Source organism: Mustela nivalis, assembly GCF_964662115.1.
Source record: "Mustela nivalis genome assembly, chromosome: 15".
Taxonomy (NCBI): Eukaryota; Metazoa; Chordata; class Mammalia; order Carnivora; family Mustelidae; genus Mustela; species Mustela nivalis.
In genome coordinates, this window is record NC_139034.1 from 13,074,214 (window position 1) to 13,088,006 (window position 13,793).

A 13,793-nucleotide genomic window follows, 5' to 3' on the forward strand; every position below is an offset into this window, starting at 1 on the left:
TCTGCCCTGGCCCCAACGGGTCAGGGGGGCTCACTGGTCTTCCTATCCCATAGTGAGCAGCTGCAGCAGGGATGGCGGGGGCCAGCTCAGGCCCCAGAGGTGCCGCGGGTGCCAGAGTGGCTGCTGGAACAACTTCCCGAGACTCATCCTGATCTGGCTCTGGGGCCGGTGCTGTAGCTCCAAGAAGAGAAAGCATCATCAGCTTGATTGACTTCCCTCTCACCTTTCCCTTTCCCCACCACTCAGCGTGGCCTGCGTTCAAGACCCAGCCCCTGGAAGGTGTCCCCAACAGAAGCCCATGGGGACAGGGATCTGAGATAACTCACTCCTCTCGGCCCAACTACAATCTATGGAGGCTTCCTCAGGGTGGCCCACCCTGCCTCCTCCTCAGGCCCACATCAGTCAACCCCAGTCCTCCTCACCACCAGCCTCGGGCTCTGTGGTCTCAGTGCGCTGCCTTTCTGGCAGCAGAAGCTGGGCACGGCACAGCAGGTCCGAGCCAGGTGCATTGACCTGCAGGTAGGCCAGTAGAGCATGCAAGTTGGGATACTCTGGAGGCTGCACAAAATCCCCTGGATACCTTTCCACCCAAATATCCAGGATGGCATAGATGGCCCTGGGGACAGACATAGAGGCAGAGAAGTCAGAGGACAGGGTACGCATCCAAACCAATATCCCAGGGAACCTATGTGGGAACCTGGGCCCCTGGGCTTCCAGCTCCTGTCCGAGACCAGTCGGACTCCTTGTCCACCTGCGACCTGGCAGTCCTGCCCGAGAAAGGCCTACTCCCAGACGGCGGGCTGGCCAAAAGCCTCTGGGAGTGGGAGTCCTTGGTCAATGGGGGGAGCATTTCTGGACTTTTTAGGGGAGCTGGACACACTCCTCAGTCTGTCTCCTTGCCCACGAGCCATTTGAATTCAACTGCATGTGTCCAGGGAGGGGTGGTGTCTGGCCTCTTAATTACCCTCACTGCACTCACCTCTGCTCCGTGAAGATCCAACCGAGGAGGGAACAAAGGGACTCTGTCTCTAGCCAGGCCTTCCCAGGACCCTCCCCATACCTCCACCGTTACCTCCTCTGCCCAGTCACTAGGTGCCAGGAGAGTGGGTCTGTTTCCACTGACACTCACCTCCCACAGGGTGTGGGATGTCTGCTGCTCCCTGGGCTCTACTGGGTCACCACTCTCCCTGAGCCCCCTCTGAGCACCCAGCGTGCAGGTGCCAACAGAATGCTGTGCGATGGTTCCTAAATCCTGCATTCTGGGTCCCAGAATTGGGGCAGAGAGAGGGCTGGGAGGGGGCAGGGATGGAGCATGACCCACTCAGGGGTTGAAGCTGTCCTCCATGCCCCTCTGCTCTCCCACAGTGCTCACACACCTACCCCAGCTCCCCAGGGCACCTTCCCAGTTTCCAGTAGAAGCTCTCAGACCTTTACCGTAAAGCAGGAATCACAGAGGTGTGCATGAAGGTCCATCAGCCCCTTGAACTCACAGTACCCTTACTGCCCTGCTGGAGAGGGAAGGCCCTCCTGGAGCAGCCAAAGCTTACTCACATGTCGCGCTGGTTCTGGTGTCCGCCGTCCTCGCCATACGTGGAGTAATAGCATCCGAATCTAGAGGAGGCCAGGGGGCATCACATGATATGTCTGTGGATGTTGGCTCTCACCGCCTGACCCTCGACTAGCCTGCAGCCCTGGGGTGCTGTCTGTTCTGTGCCGGGATCCCATTCAGCTCCGAGACAATCGCCTCCACCTACTAGGGCTTCCTGAATGCTTGCTGAATGAAAGGGCCCCAACCAGCCCATCACCGACATCTGAGTTGCCCTGGCCCCTGCTCACCCTCAGGGTTGCCTGCTCTGGATTCAGCCACACACAGACCCCAGAAGGAGTCTCAGATCTCCCTTTCAGTGGCAGAGGGGCCCAGCTCAAGATCACAGTGAGAGTCAGGGATGAGGCAGAGGTTTCATCATGAGGGGCACGGGAATGTTCAAAGAGCATGCCCACAGGCCCAACAGCAGACTTTTCCACTGGCGCAGGCTACCAAGTGTTCTTTCCCTACAAGATCCCACTGAGTCCCTATAATACCTCTGCCCCAGTTAGGAGCAAGGGAAGCTTGGGGAAGCTTGGGGACCTGCCAGAGTCTCACAACCAGGCATTGGCCAAATCCCACGGAGCAGTTAGGGGCAGGGGAGGGTGCTCACCTTGCAAAGAGGAGGCCCAGCACCTCCTGGGTGGTAGCAAGGGTGCGATGTATTTCAAGAAACATGTGAACATAGTTTAGATCTTGTTTTATGACGGCAGTCACCAGGTAATCTATTATGGCCTCCAATGAACTGGCACGAGTGTTCCATAGTATCAAGGTCTTATTCCTCTTCCTCGTTGAGCCATTTTTCCCCTGAGGTGAATCAGAGGAGACATGAGTCAGTGCTGTGGCCACCAGGAGGGTTGGGGCTTGGAGGGCAGAATGAGCCCCCAGATCTCAGGGACTTCTGCAAGAGGTGGGACAAGAGAGCCCAGAGTCCGAAAAAGAATCGGGTGACTCAGTGTCTCATTGGGTTCAGCCTAAGACTCTTGGTTTTGCTTCAGGTCATGCTCTCCATGTCCTGAGGCTGCGTTCCCCGTACGGCTGTGTCCATAGGGCAGTGTCTGCTTGAGGATTCTGTCTCTCCCTCTGCTTCTCCCCACTCTCCCCTGCCTCCCTCTCAATCCATCCATCAATCAATCAATTAAGAACCCTTTAAGGAAGGGGTGTCTGGGTGGCTCAGTGGGTTACAGCCTCTGCCTTTGGCTTAGGTCATGATCTCAGGGTGCTGGGATCGAGCCCCGCATCGGGCTCTCTGCTCGGTGGGGAGCCTGCTTCCCCTCTCTGTCTCAGCCTGCCTCTCTGCCTACTTGTGATCTCTGTCTGTCAAATAAAGAAATAAAATTTTAAAAAAAGAAAGAAAGAAAGAAACCTTAAAGCAAAAGAGAATATGTTCTTGGTATCCATACAAAGAATTGAAAAAAATGATGTCTGAACTTGCTAGTATCTCAGGTCCTTTTGTGAGCAGAGTATTGGTAGCACGTCCCTGCATGAGTGGCATGGATCCTGTGATTTCTGATGACATAGCCCCATTGTTTTTATTTTTTTAAAGATTATTTATTTATTTATTTGACAGAGAGAGGTCACAAGTAGGCAGAGAGGCAGCCAGACAGAGACGGGGAAGCAGGTTCCCCGCTGAGCAGAGACCCCAACGTGGGCCTTGATCCCAGGATCGTGAGACCATGACCTGAGCTGCAGGCAGAGGCTGAAACCACTGAGCCACCCTGGCACCCAACATATCTCATTCTTGAGATGAGAACACAGACGTTTTAGGCAAGAGGGCGTAGGATAGGAGGGCACGGAGGCTGTAGGATGGAGCACTGTTCATTGGCCACAGAAGGGGATTATATCCAGTCCTGCCCCTGGAAAGGGCTAGATGCTGGTGATAAATGACTGGCCTTCTGGACTACCATGCAGTGCAGTGAGGCCCCTGTTCCTGACCCTAGGGGCCCCAAAGATGTGTTCCATCAAAACAAAAGCACAGAGCAAGAGACAGAGTACCATGGGCCCCATGTCCCTTTGGATCAGAGTCTCCCAACTCACTCTTGCAAATGATCATTTGCAAGATTTGTATAACCTGAGGAAGGACTGTTGGGCCACCTGGGAGCACGAGTTAGGAAAATGCCTAGCACAGGGCAAAAGGAGTCTAGATAAACGGGATGAGATCTGGTCTAAAGTCTCTTTAATGATATTCCTATAAGTATGTGGACAATGGCTCTACTTCTGTCCAAGGCATGGGCAGGGCCATGAGGGCCAGTTTGGGGAAGAGTGGGGATGCAGATTCACGGGAGTACAGGACTCTAGGAGGCCAGGCTGGCTTCTAGGAAGTGGGGCCCTTGGTGCTGCATCGGATTCCCAGGGGTCGCATCTCCCCAGCACCTGCACTCACCCTGAGCCAGCGCCAGACTCTGTTGGCCGTGTGCGGCTTCTTGTCCTTTGGGGAATGAGAGCACGGGATGTCAACATTCAGCTCTTGCACCATGTCCTCTGGAGCGTTCTGTAAAGACAGTGCCCGGCAGGCAGGCAGGAGACCTTAGAGCCCTGTCTGGAGGCCTTTGCTGGTCTTCAGACCCAGGGCGCTCCATTCCAGACACACCACAGCCCAGGTGGCAGAGCCCTCCCCCAAGGAGAGAAACGTGGCCCAGCTTCAGGGCCTTGGATATGCTCTGGCACAGCTAAGAGGCACCTCAGGAATCCCCGGTGCACCCAGCCCACCATGACATTGGTGTGAACAAGAAGGGATCACCAGGGTATCCACTGTGCTCACCCTCCTCCAGCCCATGGGCGGGAACCCCCACATATCCCTCCTCCCCCCAAACTCCAGAGGAAGGGATGGGGCTTCCCTAGGACGGTTCAGAGGGGTGGGCATCGCCTAGTCTCCTCAGTAGTAAGTACCTTATGGCGTCTCCCTCGAAATGTGTTGAGGCATCGGGAGGGTGGTTTCAGCCAATGCCTGCAACATGGGAACAAGCAATTTTCCTGGGAGTTCTGGTTCCCAGAGCCCCGGGATGTACGTAGACAGGATGAAAACATCTTTCTATCTCCGACGTTTCTATCCAAATAGCCCTGACACCGGACTAGAGTGTGTGTCCTGGTTGCAGGGGTTATAAGTTGTGGGCCTTTGTGATCCAGGCAGTGACATTACTGCCTGTGATCCCCTACCGGGGCCCACTCCTGGTTGGACCCCTACACGAACAGTGCTCCGGTCTGCCATCTCCTCTTGCCCCTTCTGCATGCAAGGACACATCTCATCTGTACACAGTGACCCCAACACACCCCTCGGAACAGGCCCCCAGGGAAGGTCTGGGAGCAGCCAGTGCCCCAGCTTGCAAACACACCTGGTTTCAGACACAAGTCTCTATGCTTACCTGGTTTGGACCTTAGATAAGCCATTGTGCCTGACAGGGATGGTCTTTTCTGCAAAATATGGATGATTCCAGCATGTCTTTCTATCAGATGTCCACAGGCATAGGTTGAATAATAGCTCTGATGTTAGAGGAGTGCTGTCACAGGTAGGAAATACCTCCCAATTTCCTCCCTCCTATCAACTTCTTGGAATCTGCTACTAATCAGATCCCACCCCACAGTCCCTCCTGGGGTGTGTGTGTTTGTGTGCACAAGCACACTCGCTCCTGAGTGCACACATGTCTTCATCAGTGCTCATATTCTGGAGTCCCAGAAGACGACAGCCCCTCCTACAAAGGGCTGGGTAATAGCTTCTCAAGAACTTAGGCTTCGAATTTTCAATGAAATCCCTTAGTAAGGGACTGGCCTTGTCCCTTGTCCCTTGGCCCTTGGGTGGGAACAAGTTATGCGGATGATAGGGCTATGGATACATCCGAGGGGAGGCACCTACCTGAAGAAGCCTACTGCAAAGTTTCCATCGACAGTCAGGTGCTTGATTGAAACATTTAGGTGTTTACCCCTGTCTGGGACATTCCTGACTTAAAAGTGTTCAAGGGGTGAAGTGGGGTGATATCCCAGGTGTGACAGCATGATCTCAGGATCCTGGTGGTCCCCAGAAGACCAGGTGGGCCCTGAATGCTTCAGAGTTCCCAGACATCAGTTAGGGAAAATGGCTGAAAACCATGAAGCTACATCCCGGTTTTCTACTCTGTAAAGCCCTGTACTCTGAATCACAGCATAGTTGGGTGATCACTTTCCTGGGAGTGGTCTAGAAGAAGCAGAAGCCTTGGCGAGACCTCCGACACCTCGCAGTTGGTCAGTATGATCTTCATAGTCATCCTATGAGATGGTAGGGCAGGTGTTAGGACCATTTCACAGATGAGGAGACTGAGGCTGGCAGGCAGAATAACAGCCCACCAGTGGCCCAGTAACTGCACAGACAGGAGTTACTGACGACGACCTCTATTAGAGCATCAGATCAAGGGGACTCCCCTTCCCGACTTTGTGGGAGGAGAGAGATCTCAGCAAGGTTGGGCTTGGCAGGGTCAAGGGGTCACAGCCAGAGGATCCTGAGGGTGTGGATGAGCTCTGTCCAGTGCCAAAGCCCCTGGTTGAGGCTCTGTTCATCCTGCAGTTTCCATGAGCAGCCGATGTGCATTGTAAAGGCCTCTCTTGCTCATACAGTTCAAGTGGCTCTGCTCTTGCCACAAAAACTCCATCTGCATGAACACTTGTCTGTCACCCATTGACCGGCACTGTCCTTGGAGGTTCGTCCCTGAGAGGATGGGGTTCAGCCAGGAAGGACAGGGAGCAAGCCGAGAGGAGTGGCCTGGCCTGTGCCCCTCTGCTGGCCTGGAGCAGGGTCTGGTTGCGCCAGTGAGAGTCTGGGTGATTGAGCCCGGGGGGTTGGAGTGGCTGGAGCGTGTCACCAGACAGGGCATGGGTGAGGTGTGTTCCAGGACACGGGGCAGGGGAGCATCTGGGAGAGGACATATGAGGGCGCTGTGGGCAGCCTCCCCAATGCTCTGTGGTCACTCCCAGGGCCCCGACGTCATCACTGCTGGCTTGTCCTCCTCATGATTTCAGGTCTCATCTATAGAGTCCTGGATCCCTCCTTTCCAAAGCAATGCTTCTCCCTAATGCAGACAGCATAAAGGAGCCAGCAGCCAGTCCCCTAAAAATGTGGGTAAAGCGTGTTCCGGTGTTGGTGTTTACAGGAATCATTCCTAAAGAAACAGACATTTATGACACAGACATGCTTATCACTTACATTATGAGAGTCAAATAACTGGATATGAATTAGTTGTTCAACAGAGGGGGTTCCTGAATGCTGTCACTGAGAATGCCCAAGGGGACAGAGCGACAGTGTCAGTCCACTGAGGGGACGTTAGGTAGAACAAGAACAGAGCCCCTGAACTTTCCCTGTCCCACTCTGTCACAAACATGTGCGCACACCCCACCCCCACACACACACACTACACTTAGAGGGAAAGGCAGAGAAGAAGGACGCCGTGTGTGATGGGGGATTATTCCTTGGTAGAAGGAATGTGCCTTTTTTTTTTCATGTTTAAATTATTATTGACTAAATAGATATAGTCTGAATAAAACCTAAAGACCTCTTGATGACCTAACTTGTTAGCAAGAAAGGAGAATATTTAAGATATGATTTTAATATTTGATAAGATGCCCATCAGAATAGTTGAAACGCAGACTACCCGGGAAATTGAAAGCATGTAAAGGTGTCTCATGGACCCAGACATTTCTCTCATGGTTTCTGCTTTTCAAGGCATGCTTCTAAAAGGGAAACCTAGCTCAGAATGAAAATAGTTCATTTGGGGGCTTCCCGTGATCTTTGTTCTTTCAGGAACATTCCTATGTAATAAAATGTTATTTGTATAACAAAGTTTGAAGAGGGGAATCACACTTGTGTTCTGCAGACACACAGAGAAGGCCATATTGTAGGATTCCAGGCAGAGGAAAATCCAAGTCGAGGTGAAGTGGCCGAGACAGAGAGCAGAGCAGCGGTTGCAGGGACTGGGCGAGGGACAGAGCAGTGAGCGATGAGGAGCGCGGGTGTCTCTGTGACGGAAACGTTGCAGAACGACATGGTTGTGCAACACTCTGGATGGACCTAATGAGACCTCCATATCCCACTGCAAAGGATGCAAGTAAAATGTTATGTAAACTCAAATTCTACTGTCTTTAATTAAATCTAGTATGTAATTATATACATACACACAAAAGAGAAGAAATACAAAAAAAGCAATGAGGAGGATGGAAAAGACATGCTTTCTGGTTGTAGCAAGCACGAGGTGCTCCTCTGGAGCGAAGCCTGCTTGCTCCACGGAGGAGGCAGGGGGCGGCAGCTCCAGGACCGAGCCTGCTTGCTCCACGGAGGCAGGTGGGGACAGCTCGGGGGCCCAGACTGCTTGCTCCACGGAGGCAGGGGGCGGCAGCTCGGGGGCCGAGCCTGCTTGCTCCACGGAGGCAGGGGGCGGCAGCTCGGGGGCCGAGCCTGCTTGGTCCACGGAGGCAGGGGGCGGCAGCTCGGGGGCCGAGCCTGCTTGGTCCACGGAGGCAGGGGGCGGCAGCTCGGGGGCCGAGCCTGCTTGCTCCACGGAGGCAGGGGGCGGCAGCTCGGGGGCCGAGCCTGCTTGCTCCACGGAGGCAGGGGGCGGCAGCTCGGGGGCCGAGCCTGCTTGCTCCACGGAGGCAGGGGGCGGCAGCTCGGGGGCCGAGCCTGCTTGGTCCACGGAGGCAGGGGGCGGCAGCTCGGGGGCCGAGCCTGCTTGGTCCACGGAGGCAGGGGGCGGCAGCTCGGGGGCCGAGCCTGCTTGCTCCACGGAGGCAGGGGGCGGCAGCTCGGGGGCCGAGCCTCCTTGCTCCACGGAGGCAGGGGGCGGCAGCTCGGGGGCCGAGCCTGCTTGCACCACGGAGGCAGGGGGCGGCAGCTCGGGGGCCGAGCCTGCTTGCTCCACGGAGGCAGGGGGCGGCAGCTCGGGGGCCGAGCCTGCTTGCTCCACGGAGGCAGGGGGCGGCAGCTCGGGGGCCGAGCCTCCTTGCTCCACGGAGGCAGGGGGCGGCAGCTCGGGGGCCGAGCCTGCTTGCTCCACGGAGGCAGGGGGCGGCAGCTCGGGGGCCGAGCCTGCTTGCACCACGGAGGCAGGGGGCGGCAGCTCGGGGGCCGAGCCTGCTTGCTCCACGGAGGCAGGGGGCGGCAGCTCGGGGGCCGAGCCTGCTTGCTCCACGGAGGCAGGGGGCGGCAGCTCGGGGGCCGAGCCTCCTTGCTCCACGGAGGCAGGGGGCGGCAGCTCGGGGGCCGAGCCTGCTTGCTCCACGGAGGCAGGGGGCGGCAGCTCGGGGGCCGAGCCTGCTTGCTCCACGGAGGCAGGGGGCGGCAGCTCGGGGGCCGAGCCTGCTTGGTCCACGGAGGCAGGGGGCGGCAGCTCTTGGGCCGAGCCTGCTTGCTCCACGGAGGCAGGGGGCGGCAGCTCGGGGGCCGAGCCTGCTTGCTCCACGGAGGCAGGGGGCGGCAGCTCGGGGGCCGAGCCTGCTTGCTCCACGGAGGCAGGGGGCGGCAGCTCGGGGGCCGAGCCTGCTTGCTCCACGGAGGCAGGGGGCGGCAGCTCGGGGGCCGAGCCTGCTTGCTCCACGGAGGCAGGGGGCGGCAGCTCGGGGGCCGAGCCTGCTTGCTCCACGGAGGCAGGGGGCGGCAGCTCGGGGGCAGGACCCTGCTGGTCATCCAGGAAAGTCAAAAGGCCTGGTGGCTCTTCCGTGGCAGAGAAGTGAACGAGGGCCCTGACGACCATCTGCCCTGGCCCCAACGGGTCAGGGGGGCTCACTGGTCTTCCTATCCCATAGTGAGCAGCTGCAGCAGGGATGGCGGGGGCCAGCTCAGGCCCCAGAGGTGCCGCGGGTGCCAGAGTGGCTGCTGGAACAACTTCCCGAGACTCATCCTGATCTGGCTCTGGGGCCGGTGATGTAGCTCCAAGAAGAGAAAGCATCATCAGCTTGATTGACTTCCCTCTCACCTTTCCCTTTCCCCACCACTCAGCGTGGCCTGCGTTCAAGACCCAGCCCCTGGAAGGTGTCCCCAACAGAAGCCCATGGGGACAGGGATCTGAGATAACTCACTCCTCTCGGCCCAACTACAATCTATGGAGGCTTCCTCAGGGTGGCCCACCCTGCCTCCTCCTCAGGCCCACATCAGTCAACCCCAGTCCTCCTCACCCCCAGCCTCGGGCTCTGTGGTCTCAGCGCGCTGCCTTTCTGGCAGCAGAAGCTGGGCACGGCACAGCAGGTCCGAGCCAGGTGCATTGACCTGCAGGTAGGCCAGTAGAGCATGCAAGTTGGGATACTCTGGAGGCTGCACAAAATCCCCTGGATACCTTTCCACCCAAATATCCAGGATGGCATAGATGGCCCTGGGGACAGACATAGAGGCAGAGAAGTCAGAGGACAGGGTACGCATCCAAACCAATATCCCAGGGAACCTATGTGGGAACCTGGGCCCCTGGGCTTCCAGCTCCTGTCCGAGACCAGTCGGACTCCTTGTCCACCTGCGACCTGGCAGTCCTGCCCGAGAAAGGCCTACTCCCAGACGGCGGGCTGGCCAAAAGCCTCTGGGAGTGGGAGTCCTTGGTCAATGGGGGGAGCATTTCTGGACTTTTTAGGGGAGCTGGACACACTCCTCAGTCTGTCTCCTTGCCCACGAGCCATTTGAATTCCACTGCATGTGTCCAGGGAGGGGTGGTGTCTGGCCTCTTAATTACCCTCACTGCACTCACCTCTGCTCCGTGAAGATCCAACCGAGGAGGGAACAAAGGGACTCTGTCTCTAGCCAGGCCTTCCCAGGACCCTCCCCATACCTCCACCGTTACCTCCTCTGCCCAGTCACTAGGTGCCAGGAGAGTGGGTCTGTTTCCACTGACACTCACCTCCCACAGGGTGTGGGATGTCTGCTGCTCCCTGGGCTCTACTGGGTCACCACTCTCCCTGAGCGCCCTCTGAGCACCCAGCGTGCAGGTGCCAACAGAATGCTGTGCGATGGTTCCTAAATCCTGCATTCTGGGTCCCAGAATTGGGGCAGAGAGAGGGCTGGGAGGGGGCAGGGATGGAGCATGACCCACTCAGGGGTGGAAGCTGTCCTCCATGCCCCTCTGCTCTCCCACAGTGCTCACACACCTACCCCAGCTCCCCAGGGCACCTTCCCAGTTTCCAGTAGAAGCTCTCAGACCTTTACCGTAAAGCAGGAATCACAGAGGTGTGCATGAAGGTCCATCAGCCCCTTGAACTCACAGTACCCTTACTGCCCTGCTGGAGAGGGAAGGCCCTCCTGGAGCAGCCAAAGCTTACTCACATGTCGCGCTGGTTCTGGTGTCCGCCGTCCTCGCCATACGTGGAGTAATAGCATCCGAATCTAGAGGAGGCCAGGGGGCATCACATGATATGTCTGTGGATGTTGGCTCTCACCGCCTGACCCTCGACTAGCCTGCAGCCCTGGGGTGCTGTCTGTTCTGTGCCGGGATCCCATTCAGCTCCGAGACAATCGCCTCCACCTACTGGGGCTTCCTGAATGCTTGCTGAATGAAAGGGCCCCAACCAGCCCATCACCGACATCTGAGTTGCCCTGGCCCCTGCTCACCCTCAGGGTTGCCTGCTCTGGATTCAGCCACACACAGACCCCAGAAGGAGTCTCAGATCTCCCTTTCAGTGGCAGAGGGGCCCAGCTCAAGATCACAGTGAGAGTCAGGGATGAGGCAGAGGTTTCATCATGAGGGGCACGGGAATGTTCAAAGAGCATGCCCACAGGCCCAACAGCAGACTTTTCCACTGGCGCAGGCTACCAAGTGTTCTTTCCCTACAAGACCCCACTGAGTCCCTATAATACCTCTGCCCCAGTTAGGAGCAAGGGAAGCTTGGGGAAGCTTGGGGACCTGCCAGAGTCTCACAACCAGGCATTGGCCAAATCCCACGGAGCAGTTAGGGGCAGGGGAGGGTGCTCACCTTGCAAAGAGGAGGCCCAGCACCTCCTGGGTGGTAGCAAGGGTGCGATGTATTTCAAGAAACATGTGAACATAGTTTAGATCTTGTTTTATGACGGCAGTCACCAGGTAATCTATTATGGCCTCCAATGAACTGGCACGAGTGTTCCATAGTATCAAGGTCTTATTCCTCTTCCTCGTTGAGCCATTTTTCCCCTGAGGTGAATCAGAGGAGACATGAGTCAGTGCTGTGGCCACCAGGAGGGTTGGGGCTTGGAGGGCAGAATGAGCCCCCAGATCTCAGGGACTTCTGCAAGAGGTGGGACAAGAGAGCCCAGAGTCCGAAAAAGAATCGGGTGACTCAGTGTCTCATTGGGTTCAGCCTAAGACTCTTGGTTTTGCTTCAGGTCATGCTCTCCATGTCCTGAGGCTGCGTTCCCCGTACGGCTGTGTCCATAGGGCAGTGTCTGCTTGAGGATTCTGTCTCTCCCTCTGCTTCTCCCCACTCTCCCCTGCCTCCCTCTCAATCCATCCATCAATCAATCAATTAAGAACCCTTTAAGGAAGGGGTGTCTGGGTGGCTCAGTGGGTTACAGCCTCTGCCTTTGGCTTAGGTCATGATCTCAGGGTGCTGGAATCGAGCCCCGCATCGGGCTCTCTGCTCGGTGGGGAGCCTGCTTCCCCTCTCTGTCTCAGCCTGCCTCTCTGCCTACTTGTGATCTCTGTCTGTCAAATAAAGAAATAAAATTTAATAAAAGAAAGAAAGAAAGAAACCTTAAAGCAAAAGAGAATATGTTCTTGGTATCCATACAAAGAATTGAAAAAAATGATGTCTGAACTTGCTAGTATCTCAGGTCCTTTTGTGAGCAGAGTATTGGTAGCACGTCCCTGCATGAGTGGCATGGATCCTGTGATTTCTGATGACATAGCCCCATTGTTTTTATTTTTTTAAAGATTATTTATTTATTTATTTGACAGAGAGAGGTCACAAGTAGGCAGAGAGGCAGCCAGACAGAGACGGGGAAGCAGGTTCCCCGCTGAGCAGAGACCCCAACGTGGGCCTTGATCCCAGGATCGTGAGACCATGACCTGAGCTGCAGGCAGAGGCTGAAACCACTGAGCCACCCTGGCACCCAACATATCTCATTCTTGAGATGAGAACACAGACGTTTTAGGCAAGAGGGCGTAGGATAGGAGGGCACGGAGGCTGTAGGATGGAGCACTGTTCATTGGCCACAGAAGGGGATTATATCCAGTCCTGCCCCTGGAAAGGGCTAGATGCTGGTGATAAATGACTGGCCTTCTGGACTACCATGCAGTGCAGTGAGGCCCCTGTTCCTGACCCTAGGGGACCCAAAGATGTGTTCCATCAAAACAAAAGCACAGAGCAAGAGACAGAGTACCATGGGCCCCATGTCCCTTTGGATCAGAGTCTCCCAACTCACTCTTGCAAATGATCATTTGCAAGATTTGTATAACCTGAGGAAGGACTGTTGGGCCACCTGGGAGCACGAGTTAGGAAAATGCCTAGCACAGGGCAAAAGGAGTCTAGATAAACGGGATGAGATCTGGTCTAAAGTCTCTTTAATGATATTCCTATAAGTATGTGGACAATGGCTCTACTTCTGTCCAAGGCGTGGGCAGGACCATGAGGGCCAGTTTGGGGAAGAGAGGGGATGCAGATTCACGGGAGTACAGGACTCTAGGAGGCCAGGCTGGCTTCTAGGAAGTGGGGCCCTTGGTGCTGCATCGGATTCCCAGGGGTCGCATCTCCCCAGCACCTGCACTCACCCTGAGCCAGCGCCAGACTCTGTTGGCCGTGTGCGGCTTCTTGTCCTTTGGGGAATGAGAGCACGGGATGTCAACATTCAGCTCCTGCACCATGTCCTCTGGAGCGTTCTGTAAAGACAGTGCCCGGCAGGCAGGCAGGAGACCTTAGAGCCCTGTCTGGAGGCCTTTGCTGGTCTTCAGACCCAGGGCGCTCCATTCCAGACACACCACAGCCCAGGTGGCAGAGCCCTCCCCCAAGGAGAGAAACGTGGCCCAGCTTCAGGGCCTTGGATATGCTCTGGCACAGCTAAGAGGCACCTCAGGAATCCCCGGTGCACCCAGCCCACCATGACATTGGTGTGAACAAGAAGGGATCACCAGGGTATCCACTGTGCTCACCCTCCTCCAGCCCATGGGCGGGAACCCCCACATATCCCTCCTCCCCCCAAACTCCAGAGGAAGGGATGGGGCTTCCCTAGGACGGTTCAGAGGGGTGGGCATCGCCTAGTCTCCTCAGTAGTAAGTACCTTATGGCGTCTCCCTCGAAATGTGTT

The 13,793-nt window shown here is 56.4% G+C and overlaps 1 protein-coding gene and 1 long non-coding RNA gene across 2 annotated transcripts; both read right to left on the reverse strand.

Annotated features, from left to right (window-relative positions):
* Positions 1-1,555: 1,555 nt before the first annotated feature.
* On the reverse strand, positions 1,556-4,048 carry LOC309849144. Its single transcript, XR_014303523.1, has 3 exons — positions 3,969-4,048; positions 2,199-2,392; positions 1,556-1,611 (listed from the first exon to the last, which is right to left on the reverse strand). It is a non-coding gene; the product is annotated as an uncharacterized lncRNA (long non-coding RNA).
* Positions 4,049-10,840: 6,792 nt separating this feature from the next.
* Positions 10,841-13,793, reverse strand: LOC309848929 (ral guanine nucleotide dissociation stimulator-like; the record flags this gene model as incomplete). The annotated part of the gene is made up of 4 exons (XM_082700944.1): positions 13,767-13,793; positions 13,261-13,368; positions 11,492-11,685; positions 10,841-10,904 (listed from the first exon to the last, which is right to left on the reverse strand). Exons 2-4 carry the CDS (start codon positions 13,351-13,353, stop codon positions 10,841-10,843), a joined length of 351 nt encoding a protein of 116 aa, XP_082557070.1. The 5' UTR covers positions 13,354-13,368; positions 13,767-13,793.